This window comes from Oncorhynchus clarkii, chromosome 5, assembly GCF_045791955.1.
Source record: "Oncorhynchus clarkii lewisi isolate Uvic-CL-2024 chromosome 5, UVic_Ocla_1.0, whole genome shotgun sequence".
Taxonomy (NCBI): Eukaryota; Metazoa; Chordata; class Actinopteri; order Salmoniformes; family Salmonidae; genus Oncorhynchus; species Oncorhynchus clarkii.
Window position 1 is genome coordinate 18,011,958 of NC_092151.1, and position 22,539 is coordinate 18,034,496.

The following is a 22,539-nucleotide window of genomic DNA, read 5'->3' on the forward strand; positions in this document are numbered from 1 at the left end:
TATGCTCTCTTTGGTAAATCAATTAAACTAGCTCCAGTAGGCTAATCCGTTTGAGTATGGACTGTATTAATGTATATATTGTAGTACACTGGATTACATGACTGGAATTACACACATTCAAACCATGATAAAGCAGGGAGAGAACATGCCATTCCGGTGCAGTATAGGCTAGTTACAAGTATAGGCTAGCAAATTTGATTTGAATTTTGAAATATAATAGAGCCTATTTGTATAATTGGTACGCTGATGCATATACAGTGCATTCGGAAAGTATTCTGGCATTTTGTTAGATTACAGCCATATTCTAAAATGTATTAAATTGTCCTTTTTTTTCTCAATCTACACACAATACCCCATAATGACGAAGCAAAAACAGATTTAGCTTTATGCAAATTTACTTCAAATAAAAAACTTCAATATAACATTTAAATAAGTATTCAGACCCTTTACACATTACTTTGTTAAAGCACCTTTGGCAGCGATTACAGCCTCGAGTCTTCTTGGGTATGACGCTACAAGCGTACATTGTCTTGGCTGTGTGCTTAGGGTCATTGTCCTGTTGGAAGGTGAACCTTCGCTCAGGGGCCTGAGGGCCTGAGTGCTCTGGAGCAGGTTTTCATCAAGAATCTCTCAGTACTTTGCTCTGTTCATCTTTCCCTCGAGCCTGACTAGTCTCCCAGTCCCTGCGGCTGAATAACATCCCCACAGCATGGTGCTGCCACCACCATGCTTCACAGTAGTGATGGTGCCAGGTTTCCTCCAGACATGACACTTGGCATTTAGGCCAAAGAGTTCAATCTTGGTTTTATCAGACCAGAGAATCCTGTTTCTCATAGTCTAAGAGTCCTTTAGGTGCCTTTTGGCAAACTCCAAGTGGGCTGTCATATGCTTTATTGAGGAGTGGCTTCTGTCTGGCTGTTCCACCATAAAGGCCTGATTAGTAGAGTGCTGCAGAGATGGTTGTCCTTCTGGAAGGTTCTCCCATCTCCACAGAAGAACTCTGGAGCTCTACCAGAGTGACCATCAGGGTCTTGGTCACCTCTCTGACCAAGGTCCTTCTCACCCAATTGCTCAGTTTGGCTGGGCGGCCCGCTCTAGGAAGAGTCTTTGTGGTTTTTAAGAATTATGGAGGCCACTGTGTTCTTGGGGACCTTCAATGCTGCAGAAATGTTTGGGTATTAATAATGATATATTTAATATAAGTAGACATGCACTCATAATTGACTGTAGCCCATATAAAGCACCCACAAGCCACCGGTGGCTGAAAACACAATCATCACGGGATGAACTAGTGACGAATTTATGGCCAAGGGTGGTCCCTTTAAAAATCATTCCTTTCTCCCTCGCCCCTTGCCCTGCAAGTGTATACTTGTCAGACTTCATGATACGTCATCAGAAGTGTCTACTTAATTTGAGGGCTGAGGGGATAGGGTGTGTCTTTTAAGTGTTTGGACTGCAGCCTCTGTCTTTATATAACTGTAGCATAAGCTATGCTGCAGCAAATGTAGGCCTATTTGTCACAATAAAACAAAAAGTTACCATGATTAGATGATAGGTCTACATGAATTCACACCATGCTATTCATATAAATAATTTATAAGTTACCAGTTATTTATCCCGGGAAAAGGGAGTGGTTTTGGTTGGTAATTCCCAGTAAATCTTGGGAACCCTGTTCCCGCCTTTCAACCCTAATGTACACACAATATCCCATAATGACAAAGTGAAAACATGTTTTTAGAAATGTTTGTAAATGTCTAGAAAATTAAATTGAAAAATATTATAAAAGTATTCACACCCTTGAGTCAATACTTTGTAGAAGCACCTTTGGCAGTGATTACAGCTGTGAGTCTTTCTGGTTAAGTCTCTAAAAGCTTTCCACACCTGGATATTGCAACACTTCAAAACATTTCAAAATTCTTCAAGGTCTGTCAAATTAGTTGGTCATTGTTAGATAACCATTTAATGGTCATGCCATATATTTTCAAGTAGATTTAAGTCAAAACTATAACTTGGCCACTCAGGAACATTCAGTCTTTTTGATAAGCAACTCCAGTGTAGATTTGGCCTTGTGTTTTAGGTTATTTTCCTGCAAGGTGAATTCATCTCCCAGTGTCTGGTGGAAACTCCCCAGTCCTTAACGATTACAAGCATATGCAGCCACCACAATGCTTGAAATTATGGAGAGTGGTACTCAGTAAGGTGTTGTATTGGATTTTCCATAAACATGGCACTTGTATTCAGAACAAAAAGTGAATTGCTTTGCCACGTTTTTTGCAGTATTACTTTAGTGCCATGTTGCAAACAGGATGCATGTTTTGGAATATTTGTATTCGGTACAGGCTTCCTTCTTTTCACTCTGTCATTTAGGTTAGTATTGTGGAGTAACTGCAATGTTGTCGACCATCCTCACTTTTCTCATATCACAGCCATTAAACTCTGAAACTGTTTGAAAGTAATTATTGGCCTCATGGTGAAATCCCTGAGCGGTTTCCTTTCTCTCCGACACCTTAGTTAGGAAGGATGCCTGTACATTTGTAGTGACTGGGTGTATTGATACATCATCCAAAGTCCAGCCTCTCTCAGCCTATTGCGGACAGTCTGGAAACTGATGCAGGGATGAAAAGCCAACTGACATTTACTCCTGAGGTGCTGACTTGCTGCACCCTCGACAACTACTGTGGTTATTATTTGACCATGCTAGTAATTTATGAACATTTGAACATAATATAATTATAATCTCCACCCGGCACAGCCAGAAGAGAACTGGCCACCCCTCATAGCCTGGTTCCTCTCTAGGTTTCTTCCTATGTTTTGGCCTTTTTCTAGGGAGTTTTTCCTAGCCACCGTGCTTCTACACCTGCATTGCTTGCTTTTTGGGGTTTTAGGCTGGGTTTCTGTACAGCACTTTGAGATATCAGCTGATGTAAGAAGGGATATATAAATACATTTGATTTGATATGCAACCCTGAACAGGAAGGGTCTCTATTTACAGTATGCTGATTAAGCCTACGCTGTAACGGTGCAATGTAATTAAATCTTTTGTGGGTTAAAATCTGAAGGCCTACAATACAGTCCAGGGTTGGGATCAATTCAAATTGAAGGCAGTCAATTCAGGAAGTACTGAAATGCCAATGACTTCTCAATAAACTGAAAAGTAGAAGCTATTTATTTGATTCGTTTTTCAATGTTTTTTTTTATGTCAATCACTTCCTAAGTGACTGCCTTTAATTCGAATTAACCCCATCTCTGACAATAGTCAGAGCAAGACGCTTTTTCTTGTCCCCTTCAAACTCTGACCGTAGACTATAGGCCTAATGGGGGCAGAGAATGCTTTAAAAGGTAATTAACAAAGAGGTTCAAGCAGGATGGAGTGTTTGTGCAGTAGAACGGTTTTATCAGCGTGAAACACTCACAGGAATTCCGGTTTGGGATTGTCCATCCAATTCCTGCGTTCCACAGGAAGCTCTGGATAAAAAGCAACTGAAAAACGCCCAAAGGCATTTCATTTCTCTCCATTCGGTTCACGGGGAGCATCTAAACATTAAGCGTTGAGGTTTAATTCTAAGAAAAAACCGTAGGGACAAACTAAAAATAAATTGCAACGATGGAAGAGTCCACTAAACTGGCTGTCAAGTGGTCGGAGTTGGTTCCCATGGCAGCATCGGCTCTGCGTGCGCGAGACGCACCACCACATGACCTCATACTGAGGGGGTAAGAAGAGTTTTTTTCGTTTATCTTAGCTCATAATTTTATTAACTTTTGGGGGGAAAAAAACGTATTTACTATACTTATGTACGATGTTTTAATTGTGTTGACGAAACAACGGTGGCTATTGAGCCCTCTTCTAGGCCTACTGCCAGTATTAAAAAGGACACTCATTTTTATATTAGACATGAATAGCCTAACCTTACTTACAACTCAAAATGTGATAAATCATTGTCACGTCATTGGGACCCGTTTCGATCAAGCCACAGCCGACCACGACCAAGGGCGCGAAACGGAATAGCTTTATGATATGCTATGAGCATTTATGGACCTGTCTAAATGGAAATGACCTTTTCGTCGTGGGTGTGGCACAATGGCGGGGTTGGAGGGGATGTAGCCTATACTTGAGAAAGTAGCTTGAGACATTGGGATACGATAGGCCTTCATGGTATTAATTGAATGCGCTCCCAAGCATTGTGCTAGTCAACTCATTGCAAAAATATTTATTAACGTCTGAGAATGTGGTATGTTACAACAACAATTAGCATACATTTAACAATCTATTTAGAAAGGTGGCATATTTCAACAAAATGTATCACATTTGATGAGAAAATTCCCACTAGGCACTGCTTGAATCAACGTGATTCAACCTAATGAAATTATTGTAACGACCCTGGGTTTATAAGCGCGGAAATCGACTCTGCCGCACGAATATGCTTTTGCGGCACAGTCGATAGCGCCCCGGACCTCGGACTAGAAGGTCGAGGAATCGAGACCTGCTCCCTGCTGTTTCATAACATTATGTTGAACCAACCTGAATTAGACGTTGAATTAAGGTCTCTGCCCAGTTGGTTGTCATTTTCCCTGGTAGGCCTAGGCTATCAATAGCTCTGCTAGAAATGGACAACACAATATGAATGTGGATGATGCTATTTTGAGGACCTGTTACAGGCTACAGTAGCCCAGTATTTTCAAAAGACGCCCAAACCATGTTATCCTTCTCCAATGCAACTCCAGGTTCTTTCGCTCTTGGCCACGATAGCGCTTGTAATAAATAGCCTACAAATAAATTCAAGTGAAATCTCTTTGTAGTAATGCAAGGCGGGGAGTCCCCCTCCACCCGTCGCGGTTGCGAGATACCCAGCTGGCTCGAGCCGGAGGGGGTGCTGCCGCGGGTACCCCCCATGCGCACTTTGACAGTTAGTAGGTTTGTAGGCTACTCACGGAGACGGAACCTGCATCTGGACTGGCAGATAGATATTACTACAAGGCTATAACACAAGACGACTCAAAGGGAAACGCTCACTAGGCTACTAACTAGCATAGCGAGTGGATTTGACCGAGGTTTTCCGTTTTGCTAGACATTTCACATTCTGGACAAGGGAACAGTGCGTTGCTACTTAGCTGCACATGGAACAGTTGTAAGTTTAAAAGCGAAAACGAGTATCACTTAATTTCACTAAATTACGAGGAGCACATTGGAATTACTATATCAGACTTGTAAGTTGCACGTTTTCATTCCATTTCAGCCCATTACGCACATGAATTATATAGCCAATGCGTACGATCCGCTCACTTATACTTTTGATATGACCATATCAATGATATAATTTCTATAGGCTAAGCTTGTTATACTTTGACTATTATTAATATCGGTAACTTTTGCATTATGTTGTAGGCTACTGAGAATAAGTGGGTATACGTGTATATGCGTGCGTATGTGTATGCGAAAGTGAGATAGAAAGAAGAGCAAGAGCATCTCTGGCTCAGAGGCAAGTTTGCGGTGTGTGATCTAATGATGAAAGTATTGTAAAACACTGCCGTCTGTTGGCCACTGTAAGAAATGTGTCGCATGTGCCAACTGCTTAATTCTATAATGATGCATTGACTAGACCAGTGTTGCCCTAGCACTTAACAGCTGATTAAAGTAACCAACTTTACTAGGGCAAAAAACAAAACGTGCACCCAGGGTAGGCCCCAGGACCGACTTTGGGAAACCCTGGACTAGACCAGGGCAATGAGGGCATGTTCCATCCATTGAGTGTTGGGATAGCTGTTGTTAACTTTGAATACCAAGCTCATTAGCATCAATAACAATATTTTAAGATCTCAACTAGATCAATATTTACCTGAGTTCACAGCCTCGTCTCATAGACTAGATGTAACATAGTAAACGTAAATCCTGGACACTCAAATTAGTAAAATATGTTAGATTTCGTAAGGTTACATAAGGCCGATGGTTACTTAAGGCAAAAACGAAATTAGGGTGGTTGGTCAGGATGGATGGGTGGGCGTATAACGCAAATGTCTAACCACCTAGAGATTGTGAGTTCGAGTCTCATCACGGACAACTTTAGCATTTTAGCTAATTAGCACCTTTCTCACTACTTAGCATGTTAGCTAACCCTTTCCCAGTGGTGGAAAAAGTACCTAATTGTCATACTTGAGTACAAGTAAAGATACCTTAACAGACAATGACTCGAAGTAAAAGTGAAAGTCACCCAGAAAAATACTACTTGAGTAGAAGTCTAAAAGTATTTGATTTTACATATACTTAAGTATCAAAAGTAAAAGTATAAATAATTTCAAATTCCTTGTATTAGGCAAACCAGATGGCACGATTTTTTACATTTTTAATTTTGGATAGTCAGGGGCACACTCCAATGAGTACGCAAAATCATAGGCAGTAGGGATGTTCTCTTGATAAGTACGTGAATTGCACCATTTTCCTGTCCTGTCAAGCATTCCAAATCGAACTAGTACTTTTGGGTGTCAGGGTAAATGTATGGAGTAAAAAGTACATTATTTTCTTCAGGAATGTAATGAAGTAAAAGTTGTCAAAAATGTAAATAGTATAGTACAGATACCCCAAAAAATGACTTAAGTAATACTTTAAAGTATTTTTACTGGAGTACTTTACAACACTGCACTTCCCCTAACCCTAACTTTAACCCTTTTTAGCTTTCCCCTAACCTTAACCTTTTTAGCTAACCATTTCCTTAACACTTTTTAGATAACCCTTCCCCTAACCTTAACCTTCTTAGCTAACCCTTCCCCTAACCTTAACCCTTTAACCTAACTCCTAAATTTAACCCTAACCCCTAGCCTAGATTACATTAGCCAACTAGCTAATGTTAGCCACCTATTGTAACATATCAAACGTTTTGCAAATTCGTAACATATAATACAAATTGTAATTCGGAACATTTCATATGAAATGGCCGATGGACAGCCACAAATTAATACAGACCACATGAAACGTAATATATCACATTAAATGGAGAGGCTTGAATTTACGTACAGAATAATACGAAATACTCTGAGTCCAGGTTGGAGTTCAGAGGATTTGAGCAATTAACCCATTTATCGGTCCAGGTGAAGCTGTTCAGTTTTGTTTTGTGTGGCCAGGTCTGATTTGAGTACTGTGTTCTCGGCTGGGGAGAGTTGTGGTTAGATCGTGCTACGTGTGAACTGAAGATGAACTCAGTGTGAACTGTGTGTGTTTTAGGGCTCCATGCAGTCAGGGAAGATACACAGCATGTCTCAGTCAATGGCATTGGTTTATGATTCTGCCAGTGTCAAATCCCCACCTCATGCACTCTCACAGATCCCCAGGGGTATGACATAATTCTCTTAGGTAATCCATTCAGGAAGACAGCGGTGTGTGCTCTTCATCTTACAACCCATACACTTTATCTGAACATGGAAACGGCAGTGACTTTTGACCTACCCTTATCCTGCCCACTCTTCCCATTTTTATATTTGAGTAATTTAGCAGACACTCTTATCCAGAGCAACTTACAGTAGTGAGTGCATACATTTTTCATTTATTTTCCCCTGTACTGGTACTGAGAATTGAACCCACAACCCTGGTGTTTTTTACATATCCCAACTCCGGAAGGGGAGTGGGGTCATGGCCAGGGTCTGCTAATATCAACAGCAACCCTGGAGCAATTAGGGTTTAGAGCCTTGCTCAAGGGCACATGGACAGATTTTTCACCATGTCGGCTCGGGGATTCAAACTATCAACCTTTCAGTTACTGGCCCAATGCTCTAAACTAGGGGTGGGCAACTCCAGTCCTCGAGGGCCTGATTGGTGTCACACTTTTTCTCAATCCCTAGCAAACACAGCTGATTAATCAAATTGCATTCTAAACTGAGGATCATGATTAGGTGATTATTGGAGTCAGGTGTGTTAGCTGGGGCTGGGGAAAAACTGTGACACCAATCAGGCCCTCAAGGACTGGAACTGCCCACCCCTGCTCTAAACGCTAGGCTACCTGCCTTCCCCTACCATCCCCTCTCTCTTTCCACAGGGGAGGAACCCTCAGACACAGATGTGCTAGTCTCTTCCCCCACCCAACCCACTGTCCATAACCCCTCCTTGGGCCCGACCTTGCTAACCCCCCGACAGGCATGTTGTGTTGTCAGCTGATCCCACTGTCTGAAGCCATTAGGGAGATATCCTCCATACAGGGATTCACAGAGCCTCACTCCTCAGACTTACACTTAGACAGATAGACAGCCCCCAGCCACTATCATCGTCTGTCTGTATGTCTGTCAGCATGGACCTCTGCCAAGGTGGGCTCACCTGGGACACAGCAAAGAAAAGGGGGGTGGAAGGGGGGCACTGAGATATTGGAGTATGGGGTAAAGATAAATTATTTTTTATGGGTCTTTATTGCCTAAAAGTCTTTCCTATATGGTGCTTTATCACCTGTGGAGGTGAGTGTCATGTTGTGTCTGTTGTGCAGGGAGAGTGAACCCAGGCATTGGCTGCTTGGCTTAATATGTTTCTATTAGAGAGGATAATGTCTGTAGAAATAGATTGTATGTAACTAACAAGGTTGTAGGTTCAATTACGTGTTGATATCATCCACCTATATCTCAGCCAGAGGTTATTACATGTACTATATATTCCCTGTGGGAGTATGACTCCGACTATTGGCAGCAGTAGCCAGTCTCACAACCTTACATTTAACTACAATCTAATCATCGGCAACACAGCTGCTGGCTATGATGTTCTCAAACCACACCAGGCACTTTGTCAGGAAGCAAGGCTGTGATAGCGGCACACCTTAAGGTCTTTTTTGATACTTAAAATTTCCACTTGATCTACTCTAAAGATAAGAGCAGACTGTAGCTATGCTGTACTGTACTATTGCTGTGGCGATTTGTGAATGAACCCAAGCTGTATAAGGTTTGCGTGTTTGCTCTCTGGGCGTAGAGCCAATAGAGGATCTGAGAGACATGCACGCTGTCAGCCAGGGCTTAGCGGCACCTCCAGTCTAACTCTGTCTATGTCCCAAATGGCACCCTTTTACCTATATAGTGTATTATTTTGACCAGGGCTCATGGGGCTTGGGTCAAAACTAAAGTATGGTGACATTTACAACGCAGACTAACTCTTTGTTCCCTATCAGGCTAGCCGCTAGCCCAAGGCTAAGAGCAACCCCTCAGGGTAACATTAGTGTTATGCTATTGGCTACAACAAGAACCAAGGCCCTGGCCTATATAGGATCAACTCCAGGTCTGCTCTGCATCCCAAATGGCACCCTATTCCCTATATGGTGCACTACATTTGACCTGAGTCCTATGAGCCCTGGTAAAAAAGTAGTGCATTATATAGGGAATAGGGTGCCATTTGGGATGTATCCCAGGTTAACTGTAGAGCCATCTTGGAGGCTAAATCAAAATTCAGAGCCAGAGTACCCCCAGCTTTTCTGAAGGTTAACCAAACTCCTGCTATAGTTCTCCATCAATCTAACAGAGTGGAACGGGAGCTAGGAAGAGATTATGGGACAGAGCTGGAGGTAGACCTATCTTCACTTTATGTTCTGAGAGACGGGCCAGTCCACCCTGGCCTCACACAGGATCTGTCTCTGTGTGTGTGTATGTACATGCGCGTCATGCGTATGCATGTGTGTGTGTGTGTCGCCTTGGTATCTGTGTGTGTGTGGGTCAATAGACAATATAACAGAGATATAATAATGTCCAGGGTTTTAGGGGGGATCAGGGGTTCAGATAAAACCACTAAACCAGCTATATGGTCTCTTAGGGCCTCATCATCCAGACTGCCCTGTTGGCTCCATGGCTGTCCCAAATGGCACCCTATTCTCTACATAGTACACTACTATTGACCAGAACCCTATCTGCCCTGGTCAAAAGTAATGCACTATATAGGAAATAGGGTGGCATTTGGGGAACACTGCATGATGCCACCTTTCTCCCTGGGGCCTGGCTGTGGTGGGGAGTGATGGGTTAACAGCCCTCTAATGACAGGTAATCATCCCGGGACCGTAGGGGTGCAGTGTCAGAGGAGTCCACAGGATGTTGGTTAGCAGGGAACATTAACCCAGCAGAGAGAGCATGGTCAATGTTTATACCCACGCACACACACACACACAACCTACCGCTCCGAGCACCCGACAAACAATCTAGCTCAGACACTCAGCATGAAGCACAAACATGGCTCAAATCATCTTTACTGTCAGTGGCAAACAGTGTTCTGAGCGGAGGGGGTACAGTAACCACCAACGTGCTAAATCTGGTTACTGCACCCTCTTACTGCTGCTACCTGTTGTCTGAACTCATTCACTTTTACGACAGCCATGTTTAAAATCACCCACCAGGGAAGCACAATCAAATCTATTTTAAACAACTCATAAAATTGGGGGATCGTTATATAAATAAATGGGTTGATTACGTTAAGCTTTTCAAGATGAAGGGCTCTGCCGTTCATACAAGGAGCTGTGGTAGGGAAACTGGAGTCACGTAACAAATGAAAGAGAAAGTACATAGCTATATATTATGAATACAGTGAAAATATGACCTGTGTGAATTAGGGTTAAATATTTTCCTGGTATTTTTACAAATGTTTCATCCCGAGAATAAATTACTTTTCTCCTGGGTAACCCGCTATTTCTCTCCAAAACCAGAAAGGTCATTCAAAAGCATGATAAAGCATATAAATAAACCTATGTCTGGATTTGATTAGAGCTTTGATCGAAGACCCAAAAAAGCCCAAATGATTGTGCTGTTATCCAATACATATATGATAGTTGCTACTGCACATTACACATGACAGAAAAACATAGAAGCCTATAGATGTAGCTAGCTACAGTGGGGCAAAAAAGTATTTAGTCAGCCACCAATTGTGCAAGTTCTCCCACTTAAAAAGATCAGAGAGGCCTGTAATTTTCATCATAGGTACACTTCAACTATGACAGACAAAATGAGAAGAAAAAAATCCAGAAAATCACATTGTAGGATTTTTAATGAATTTATTTGCAAATTATGAAATCGGCCCTAATTAATCGGCCATTCCGATTTCTTTTAAATTTTTTACATTTTACCTTTATTTTACTAGGCAAGATTAATCGGTCGACCTCTAATTAAAACAGTATGTACATCATCTGTTTTAACTTAAAGTATTACATAACCCATTGCTCTTTATGTTACACTATCACTCCAGAACTTGATTTGAGGTTCAAGTCAAGCAGTAAGTATGGTTTCTGGAATGGTGTGGGAACTGATATTTGAAGTGTTGTTTGGTTGATGGATTCTGTTTGAGTGTTTATAAATGGGGGTAACACTTACGCCTTCCACATCAGCTATGAGAGTGGAGAAGTAAGCTAGTACTGTCTCTGATGTGAGAATTCAGTGAACTTCTTTCTATCATGGTTTCTCTAAAAGGTTAGATGTTGATATGACTGACTGGGATTCAAACCCGGATCGTCTGTGCATCACAAGTGGAGTGGAAACGTCAAGTGGAAATGCATGAAAAGAGTGAACAGAAGTTACTCTTCACTTCCTGAACCCAAACTTCTGTGTTTGTTCCTCTCTGTGTACCTACAGGTAGTTGGGATCCTCCTCCTAGAAGTCTAAAACAAGGCTCTAACATCAGAGAGAGAGACACAGCCACAGCCCTTCTCCCCTTCCCCTCATCCTCCTTTCTTCTCCCATTGGACAGAGAGAGAGAGAGAGAGAGAGAGAGGGAAAGAGCGAGTGAAAGTGAGAAAGAAGAGGGAGACATGTACCAAACACTCCTCCTCTCCTCCTCGCTCTTCATCCTCCATGTGACGGCCACTCCACAGTTCCACGGTCATCACGGGTAACAGCTCCCTCATTCCATTTCTTGTGTTTGTTATTGGTCGTCACCCATTATTGGTCCCTGGGATAGCTCGGTTACATGGGCCTCTAGCTTCAGTTACACACCAGTTGATTTGGCCAGAGAAGAAAACAAACTACAACCCTTACAAAAGATCAAAGGGTGATGAAAGGTTAGAGGTGACTCTCAACTCAAGACAGGTTCAGTGGCGATAACATTGGCCAGTCAGCATCAATTACATGTCAGTTAACTGCCACTGACACAGAGACCTCGAGGTCACGTCATCAACTGAGGGTTAAAATGCTTGACGGACTGATTAGTTCTCAGACTGGTTAAGAGAGACCACCACAGCAGGTTTTAAACCCAGTCTCAAACTGTCCCCTGACACGGCACATTCTATATGTGAATGCTTCAGAGGTAATCAAGAGTAAGTGGTGTAATTTCACTTCCAACATTAAGCAAATTGTTAATTTGACGATAAAGAATTGTGATTATGTTGAATTTCATGACTTGGAGTGTAGCTAGCAGTGACAGACTGATGACAGCAGAGACAGTCCTAATTTAATATAATATATGCCATTTAGCAGATGCTTTTAACAGTCAAGCATGCATTACTTTTTTACATATGGGTGGTCCCAGGAATTGGACCCACAGTTCTCATATGTTCCAAAGAATACCTCACTAGTCTCTACCTGTGTGAGGGATCTCACCTGTGTGTTCCTACGTGTGTGTTGCAGGAGGAGGGTGTGTGGCAGAGATATTCATCACAGCAGTGTCATCACGACGACCGAGTCATTCGTCCAGCCCGTTCACAAACCTTACATCACCCTATGTCAGGGGCACCGCCTCTGTAGCACCTACAAGTAAGTGACACAGCCATGACTCTCATGACCACTACTGTTGCTATCACTGTCAATATCTCTATCACTGTCAATATTTCTATCACTGTCAATATCTCTATCACTGTCAATATTTATATCACTGTCAATATCTCTATAACTGTCAATATCTCTATCACTGTCAATATCTCTATCACTGTCAATATCTCTATCACTGTCAATATCTCTATCACTGACAATATTTCTATCGCTGTCAATATCTCTATCGTTATCAATATCACTATCACTGTCAATATCGCTATCACTGTCAATATCACTACCAATATCGCTCGATCACTGTCAATATCGCGATCACTGTCAATATCTCTATCTCTGTCAATATCTCTATCGCTATAACTGTCAATATTTCTATCGCTGTCAATATCTCTATCGTTATCAATATCACTATCATTGTCACTATCACTGTCAATATCGCAGTCAATATCTCTATCACTGTCAATATCGCTATCACTGTCAATATCGCTTTCGCAGTCAATATCGCTTTCGCAGTCAATATCTCTATCGCTATCGCAGTCAATATCTCTATCGCTATCACTGTCAATATCTCTATCGCTATCACTGTCAATATCGCTATCATTGTCTCTGTCACTATCACTGTCAATATCGCTTTCATAGTCAATATCGCTTTCACAGTCAATATCTCTATCACTGTCAATATCTCTATTGCTATCACTGTCAATATCTCTATCACTGTCAGTATCTCTATCGATATCACTGTCAATATCGCTATCACTGTCAATATCACTACCAATATCTCTATCGCTATACAGTGCCTTGCGAAAGTATTCGGCCCCCTTGAACTTTGCGACCTTTTGCCACATTTCAGGCTTCAAACATAAAGATATAAAACTGTATTTTTTTGTGAAGAATCAACAACAAGTGGGACACAATCATGAAGTGGAACGACATTTATTGGATATTTCAAACTTTTTTAACAAATCAAAAACTGAAAAATTGGGCGTGCAAAATTATTCAGCCCCTTTACTTTCAGTGCAGCAAACTCTCTCCAGAAGTTTAGTGAGGATCTCTGAATGATCCAATGTTGATCTAAATGACTAATGATGATAAATACAATCCACCTGTGTGTAATCAAGTCTCCGTATAAATGCACCTGCACTGTGATAGTCTCAGAGGTCCGTTAAAAGCGCAGAGAGCATCATGAAGAACAAGGAACACACCAGGCAGGTCCGAGATACTGTTGTGAAGAAGTTTAAAGCCGGATTTGGATACAAAAAGATTTCCCAAGCTTTAAACATCCCAATGAGCACTGTGCAAGCGATAATATTGAAATGGAAGGAGTATCAGACCACTGCAAATCTACCAAGACCTGGCCGTCCCTCTAAACTTTCAGCTCATACAAGGAGAAGACTGATCAGAGATGCAGCCAAGAGGCCCATGATCACTCTGGATGAACTGCAGAGATCTACAGCTGAGGTGGGAGACTCTGTCCATAGGACAACAATCAGTCATATATTGCACAAATCTGGCCTTTATGGAAGAGTGGCAAGAAGAAAGCCATTTCTTAAAGACATCCATAAAAAGTGTTGTTTAAAGTTTGCCACAAGCCACCTGGGAGACACACCAAACATGTGGAAGAAGGTGCTCTGGTCAGATGAAACCAAAATTTAACTTTTTGGCAACAATGCAAAACGTTATGTTTGGCGTAAAAGCAACACAGCTCATCACCCTGAACACACCATCCCCACTGTCAAACATGGTGGTGGCAGCATCATGGTTTGGGCCTGCTTTTCTTCAGCAGGGACAGGGAAGATGGTTAAAATTGATGGGAAGATGGATGGAGCCAAATACAGGACCATTCTGGAAGAAAACCTGATGGAGTCTGCAAAAGACCTGAGACTGGGACGGAGATTTGTCTTCCAACAAGACAATAATCCAAAACATAAAGCAAAATCTACAATGGAATGGTTCAAAAATAAACATATCCAGGTGTTAGAATGGCCAAGTCAAAGTCCAGACCTGAATCCAATCGAGAATCTGTGGAAAGAACTGAAAACTGCTGTTCACAAATGCTCTCCATCCAACCTCACTGAGCTCGAGCTGTTTTGCAAGGAGGAATGGGAAACAATTTCAGTCTCTCGATGTGCAAAACTGATAGAGACATACCCCAAGCGACTTACAGCTGTAATCGCAGCAAAAGGTGGCGCTACAAATTATTAACTTAAGGGGGCTGAATAATTTTGCATGCCCAATTTTTCAGTTTTTGATTTGTTAAAAAAGTTTGAAATATCCAATAAATGTCGTTCCACTTCATGATTGTGTCCCACTTGTTGTTGATTCTTCACAAAAAAATACAAAATACAGTTTTATATCTTTATGTTTGAAGCCTGAAATGTGGCAAAAGGTCGCAAAGTTCAAGGGGGCCGAATACTTTCGCAAGGCACTGTAACTGTCAATGTTTCTATCACTGTCAATATTGATATAGCTTTCAATATCTCTATCGCTATCACTGTCGGTATCACTGTCATTATCTCTAGCACTGTCAATATCGCTATCACTGTCAATATCTCTATCGCTATCACTGTCAATGTCTCTATCACTGTCAATATCTCTATCGCTGTCAATATCTCTATTGCTATCACTGTCAATATTGCTATCGCTAGCAGACTTAGTCATGCGACTTTGTTTTTTTGTGTATGTATGGGAATCGAACCTGCCATCATCTGCCAACTGAGCTACAGAGGACCACATATTTAGCATTGTCTATACAGTCTGACCTCAGCCAACATCAGACAATACATTCATCCCTGACACAGAAGATGTTAAGGGGAATTTATACATTGTTCTACAATGTTTATTTGTTAGCAGGGCTACACTCTAAAGAAGGTAGACAGCTCCTGATATGTTTTGACAGAGGAGTCTTATCCCTCCAGGTGAAGATCTGTCGCTGTCCTCGCTACCACTGTCCTCTCTGTTGTATCGCTTTCTCTGTTCATCTCTCTCTCTACCCCCCGCCTCAATGTCTCTCTCGCATTTTCCCTCTTTCTCTCCCCCTTTGTCTCTCTCTGGCTCACTCCCTCTTCCCCCCCCTCTCTCTAAGTCTCTCTTTCATATCATACTCATACACAGAAGTGGGTCATGGCGGTACATATTTTGGTGGAATATAAATATCAAGCAATTTGTGTAACTACGGGAAATGAACAGCCAGCCCACAGAGACCACTGCTGTGTTTATCTTGGACAACCTCTCCCTCTGTGCTTACGCACTCTTTCATTCTTTCTCTCTCTCTCTCTCTCTCCGCAGCAGACTGCTCCCAGCCGACAACCATAATTATAAACTTTTCTTCCCACCATGAGACTGATGTTATTGATTAATTTGTGAGACATCTTTTGTGAGGCTATTTTTCTCTTTCCTGCTCTCTTTCCCTTTTTCTCTCTGAGGACAATGCCAGGAAACATTTCAGCAGATTTCAGTGAAACAGCAGAACCCAGACCTGGCTTGGTGTCAAACTCACCCCCTGCCATCCTTTCCACATCCTCCCCCTCTTGTCACACACTTGGTAACCATTGGTCCATGGTCCAGCCTAATATACCTGTGTGTCCATGTCTGCTGACAAGGAGAAAACTCTAGGAGCTCTGCACGCACACAGTGGTTCTCAGAATCATTACTCAAACCTATTTAAGTGGCTCTGTGTGGGAAGTAAAGACCTTGTCTGACCTAGCTGTAACTTTCTGTTGTGTGTTTCTCCAGGACAGTGTACAGGGTGGCGTACCGTCAGGTGACCAGAGCAGTGCCAGTCTCACACTCTTACCCAGAATGCTGCCCGGGTTGGCGACGACTCCACTCACACAACTGTAACCAAGGTAATAGGGGTTTACACTCTCCTAGCATCCCGTATGTGTGCATGTTCATTTTTGATTATTTCTCTCTGTCCTCTCCAGCGGTGTGTGGCCAGTCCTGTGTGAATGGAGGAACATGTTTAAGACCCAACCACTGCGCCTGTCCTCTGGGATGGATGGGTCATCACTGCCAAACAGGTACACACACACACACGCTCTTGCACGTACACACAGTATTGTGGCTAACCTTGTGGATAGCTGTACAATTCAGTCCCATTCAAAATCCTATTTTCACTAAGCCTGTACTCTTACCTTTATAACCTTAAACCTAACCCTAGTTCTTAACCCTAAAACTTACCCTAGTTCTTAACCCTAAAACTTACCCTAGTTCTTAACCCTAAAACATACCCTAGCTCCTAACCCTAACCCTTAACGCAATTCTAACCATAATAATATCAGTGACACCCAGTCTCTCCTCCCTCTCTCTGTCAGATGTGGATGAGTGCAGTGAGCAGCAGCCCTGTTCTCATCAGTGTGTGAACATGGCAGGCAGCTACCACTGTGTGTGTAGAGAGGGCTACAGGCTGGCAGGAGACACACACTCCTGTGAGAACCTTCCTCCTCCTCCTGCCTCTTCCACCCACCCCAGTCAAGAAGCAGCAAACGATCACAGACCCCCCTCCAGTGATACAGGTACACCTCCACCATTATCTTTATCTGCAGACATGATAATCAATCGTGTGTGTGTGTGTGTGTGTGTGTGTGTGTGTGTGTTTCAGCAAAGCATCCAATGGGAGTGAAGAAGAGGACAGACAGGACCACAGCCAGGCTCTTGGTCCATTATTACTTTTGGTACGCGCTATGCCAAACTCTACTCGTACCGTGAGTAATAATGCACTGAGACTGGTGCACACTGCAAAGTGGACCGCATGCAGTCAACAACCAACAAGGTGTGGTGGTGTATGTTATGACCAGATGGACCACACTGATAACCAGTATAAACAACGATTGATAGACCAACTGCGGTCAGCAGCCAACAGTTTGTGGTCATGTACAGTATGGTATGACCTGATGAACCATGCTGATAACCACTGTTTGAACATCAGCTAGCTGTTTGATGTAGACCAGGGATGGGCAGCTTTGATGGGGGTGGGGGCCACAAAAAAATTGAACTCATCATGAGGGGCCGCAGTGGCTCGTGGGTCACGTTCCATACCCACACATGCAGTCAGAACCAGCCCTTGGCTTTTGGGGCCAGGGGCCCTAAGCTAAATGTTGTTATACTATTCTAACTATCCACAGGTGGGGGGCAGTTGCCCATCCCTGATGTAGACCTTTCTTCCCCATCTTTAACATAGGAAAACTTCTTAACATTCCAAAACGTTCCTTTAGTATGCAGTGAAACATCCTCCTCTCCCACACTTTCACACACTCAAGCTATTCTCTAAACTGCTGCATATCACTGAAGAAAAGGGAAAAAACAGCTCCCATAGATGTGCTGTGTTTGGCGTAACTCAGCAACAGGCTAAAACAACCTCCCATGTCTAGAAGTGGCTGGATGGAACCCAAAGAAATTCCCATTTCTCTCAGACTGTTAGCCAGTAAACTGTAGTACGATGAGCATACAGTACACACATAAAGAAAGACTAGTCATTTCCTCTACCTTATGTCTGTCTGTCTAGATAGAGATGAGATATACAGGATAGATTGTCTTACACACTAAACTACACAAAGAGAGAAAAACAGCAGTAAAAAAACAGATATTACAGATTGTACTTGGTGAAGGTGACGCAGGGGGAATATGTGCAGGCTCAGTACAGTTCTGTTCTCCTGGCCAACAAAGTGCAAGGCCAGCAGGCTGCTGCAGCATTAACATCAGCAGCAGTATTGTCTTGGTTAATGGCCCTATTATATCCATGAACTGTTCATATCCAGGCTGAGGTATGATGTTGATGAAGATCACCAAGACAAACAAGGGAATAAATGCCCTGCTCAGACCTTAACAGCACTCCATCTTTTTTCTTCCTTCTCGGTCTCTCTCTCTTCTTGGCCGGAACTTGCGCTCTCATTCCAGCTTCATCAACTTCATCTGCTGGGGGTCGCCTCCCTCCCTCCCTCCCTCCCACCCCCCCTCCCTTTCGACTCTTGTCCACATCTGGGAGAGATTGAGTTGTTCTCAGCCTTAGCTCCATGGCTGACCGGGGGGAGACGTGGGGTTTGTACCCAGCTCTGAGCCCATAGCTCTGGGGACCTGTCATGGTGAACAGGGGGACACTCGGTGGCTGGTTGGACTCGGGCCAACTTAGCTCACCCCTCCTTGTCTTGTAACTGATACAGGACAGCATGTTTAGCCATGATGGACTGTGTGTCTTATTCATAATGCCCTCTCTTCCAGTTACATGGTGTGTGTGTGCCATTTCCTCATATCCTCTGCCCTTTTGCAGTCTTAAGTTCTGGATTTGTTACCGGCTTCACCCCTAGCACTGAATTCCCCAGCCAGCTTGTGGTTCTCTTCCCATTTGTTTCATAGCTCTGAGACTGAGCCCCCCTGTCTGCCAATGAATCACTCTGGAGCAGGATCGGAGTAAGATGCTGAAGTCATTATCTATCTCAAAGACATGTCACAAGTCTAAGCTTTAGATAGAATTGGAAGGATTAACCATCGCACTCTCTCCCACCCGTTCCACTCTAAAAATTGTCAAAGACTCCAGCTACCGTAGTCATAGACTGTTCTCTGTGCTACCGCACGGCAAGAGGTACCGGAACGCCAAGTCTAGATCCAAAAGGCTTCTTAACAGCTTCTACCCCCAAGCCATAAGACTCCTGAACAGCTAATCAAAGGGCTACCCAGACCCCTCTTTTATGCTGCTGCTACTCTCTGTTTATAATCTATGCATAGTCACTTCAACTCTACCTACATGGACATATTACCTCGATATAGCCTGGCTTGTTATTTTACTGCTGCTGTTTAATTTTTTTAACTTTTATTTGAAATGTTTTACTTATCAATTTTTTATCTAACACTTATTTTTTCTTGAAACTTCTTAAAGCATTGTTGGTTAAGGGCTTGTAAGTAAGCATTTCACTGTAAGGTCGCACCTGTTGTATTCGGTGCATAATATTTGATTTGATCTGTCCCCAAAGCTTTGTAAACTAACCCTACTGGGTCATATTCAGTAGGGTTCACTGTAGCAAAACGTTTTGCAACAGAAAATACAAATCTGTGTTCTTATTGAAGCAGGTCAGGTAGTACCTCATAGTTTTCATAAAGTTTTCTCCCAATACACAACCCCATTGTGTAGATAGAGGGTGTCTTAAATACTGATGATCCACAGTATGATTGTGTGTGTTGTCTACAGGTGGAGGGTATGGGCTGACTGAGAACGTAACAGAGGAGGTCCAGAGCCTGAAGAACAGAGTAGAGCTGCTGGAGCAGGTACAACTGCACCCCCTGTTCTCTACCATAACCTGCACACACAGCTTTGTTTTGGGGAATTTTCAGGACTTTCTGGGGAGTAAAAATGTATTCCCATTCAAAATTCTATTTTCCCTAACCCCAAACTCTAAACCTAACCTTAACCTCAAACCCTAAACCTAACCTTTACGCCAAAAATAGCATTTTAACAAATTCAGGACATTTAAAAATATATATATTATTTTCCTACCTTGTCAGAACATTCTAGTGACTTGTCAGAACATTCTGGTGACTTGTCAGAACATTCTAGTGACTTGTCAGAACATTCTGGTGACTTGCCAGAACATTCTGGTGACTTGTCAGGACATTTAAAAATATATATATTATTTTCCTACCTTGTCAGAACATTCTGGTGACTTGTCAGGACATTCTGGTGACTTGTCAGGACATTTAAAAATATATATATTATTTTCCTACCTTGTCAGAACATTCTGGTGACTTGTCAGAACATTCTAGTGACTTGTCAGAACATTCTAGTGACTTGTCAGAACATTCTGGTGACTTGTCAGAACATTCTGGTGACTTGTCAGAACATTCTGGTGACTTGTCAGAACATTCTGGTGACTTGTCAGAACATTCTGGTGACTTGTCAGAACATTCTGGTGACTTGTCAGATCATTCTGGTGACTTGTCAGAACATTCTAGTGACTTGTCAGAACATTCTGGTGACTTGTCAGGAGATTGTGGTGACTTGTCAGGAGATTGTGGTCCTGATAAAGTAGGAAAACGTGTACACACACATTCACACTCTCTCACAAACAGGCGTACATACCCTCTCCCTTCCTATCCTTGTAAAGTCCCCCTTAAACCCTTACCAGTACCCCTCTAGCATCTCCCACCCACTCTGAGCCAGCGCCAGGCAGACACACGTTAGACTGTTACGCTGGTGTATTATCAAATACCACTCAAGATGTAATCATGAACATTGTTAACCAACAGAGAACACACGCACTCACAAAACCCAGCATCCTTTGAAATGCCAGACTGTCATAGTGACTTTTTAAACGTCTTTTTAGTTTTTCATTAGAAGTCATGTCGTTAATGCTCCGTGGATTACAGTAAAAGTGAATGAGGAGATGCAGGCAGCTGAAATGGGAGGATCCGTATAATATAGCAGTACTTTCACATTACAGCGACCGCTGTGATGGCGAGACGGATTGTGTTGGGATTTGTTGCCAATAGGAAAATAAATTGTATTGCTGTCATAATCTCTGTTGTTGTTAGTCACATACACTACATATACTAAACCCCCTCATCTTTTCTCCCTGCCACTGCCCTTCTCTCCCTCTCCCTTCCCTTCTCTCTCCTACCTCCCTCTTCCAAACCTCTCTCCTCTTTCTCCTGCCTCCCTCTTCCAAACCTCTCTCTCTTGCCTCCCTCTTCCAAACTTCTCCTCTCTCCCCCATCTCTTTCCTCATCTTTTCTCTCTCCTCATCTCTTTCCTCATCTCCTCTCTCTCCTCATCTCCTCTCTTTCCCTCCCTTTTCACCTCTCCAGAAGCTCCAGTTGGTCCTGGCCCCTTTCACCAGTCTGTTCCCCATGTCGCTGGACGAGGGCGTGTCTGAGAAAACCAGCTTCCTGTCCCACTCCTTCCAGCAGCTGGATCGCATCGACTCGCTCAGCGAACAGGTCGGCTTCCTCGAGGAACGCCTCGGAACCTGTGAGTGGATAAAGACAAAGTTTCAAACTTTTTTCATTGTACTCCTCTTGTTGGACAGGACAAAGTGGCCATATAATGGCTTGAAGTGGATGTGAAGTGATTTGGTTGACTATGGATAGTAACATTGATTTGTCCTTTGTTGCTAAAGGTTCCTGCCAAGAGAATTAGAAACAACAGGACTGGGTCTCCCTCACCAACCAGATATCTCCACACAAGTCTGAGTCCACAACACAATAACAATAGGAATGAATGCCCCAGCCCAGCGATATGGGAGGATGAACATTAGCAGAACATAGGCCTACTCAGTGTTTGTGTATTCCTGTTTCTATACCAGCCTAAAGGCTAACTCGAACACTAGCTCTATGATGGGCAACCCTGTCATGTGCTATGTCAGTGACACATACAACCCTTTTAAGTGTCCCTTTCCTTCACTCCTAACAGCATAATTTCATGTCATTGCTGCATTACGGAGACATAGAAGAGCATATAGCATCACCACCTGTGACGGTTACAGGGGCCTCATTCTACCATTAGCACATTACCTGAGAGTCAAAGTTCAAACTGCCAATTTCACTCTGAAGTATCTGGTTTCCATGTTTTAGGTTCACATCAGTCCACTGTCAGAGCCCCCATGGTGGGGTTCGCATGGACATCTGTATTTATGTATTTAAGTTAGAATTCCTTGTGCTTATTTCATAGAGCTACAATAGTTAGTTTACTTCTTTTTTTTTACCTTGTTTTGTAACTTTTTGTAATAAAATTGATTAAATCAAAAATGTCTGGTAGAGGATGTGCGTCTGCTCCACGTGGAAGAACAAGAGATCTCATTTGAACACTCAATGAACACATTACTAGTTGCCGATTTCAATTCTATGGAGAGTTAAGAAACAGTA

The 22,539-nt window shown here is 42.7% G+C and overlaps 1 protein-coding gene across 5 annotated transcripts; it reads left to right on the top strand.

Annotated features, from left to right (window-relative positions):
• The first annotated feature begins 3,407 nt into the window (after positions 1 to 3,407).
• Positions 3,408 to 22,422, top strand: LOC139408475 (EGF-like-domain, multiple 7). Of its 5 annotated transcripts, none has more exons than XM_071152415.1 (9): positions 3,408 to 3,711; positions 11,563 to 11,818; positions 12,553 to 12,678; positions 16,423 to 16,535; positions 16,614 to 16,709; positions 17,004 to 17,204; positions 19,871 to 19,947; positions 21,484 to 21,646; positions 21,795 to 22,422. In XM_071152415.1, exons 2-9 carry the CDS (start codon positions 11,739 to 11,741, stop codon positions 21,812 to 21,814), a joined length of 876 nt encoding a protein of 291 aa, XP_071008516.1. In that variant the 5' UTR covers positions 3,408 to 3,711; positions 11,563 to 11,738; the 3' UTR covers positions 21,815 to 22,422. The 5 variants fall into 5 exon arrangements, with proteins under 5 accessions (XP_071008516.1, XP_071008515.1, XP_071008514.1 ...); XM_071152413.1 differs by having other exon boundaries at positions 3,529 to 3,711; positions 11,684 to 11,818; XM_071152416.1 differs by lacking the exon at positions 3,408 to 3,711 and adding an exon at positions 4,902 to 5,205.
• Positions 22,423 to 22,539: the final 117 nt, after the last annotated feature.

Bases quoted from the DNA above. Each gene is read 5' to 3' on its own strand.
- LOC139408475 (XM_071152411.1), top strand. From the start codon at position 3,605: ATGGAAGAGTCCACTAAACTGGCTGTCAAGTGGTCGGAGTTGGTTCCC. The intron at 11,819-12,552 runs GTAACAGCTCCC...TGTGTGTTGCAG, and splicing joins CAGTTCCACGGTCATCACGG to GAGGAGGGTGTGTGGCAGAG. The intron at 16,710-17,003 runs GTACACACACAC...TCTCTCTGTCAG, and splicing joins GGGTCATCACTGCCAAACAG to ATGTGGATGAGTGCAGTGAG.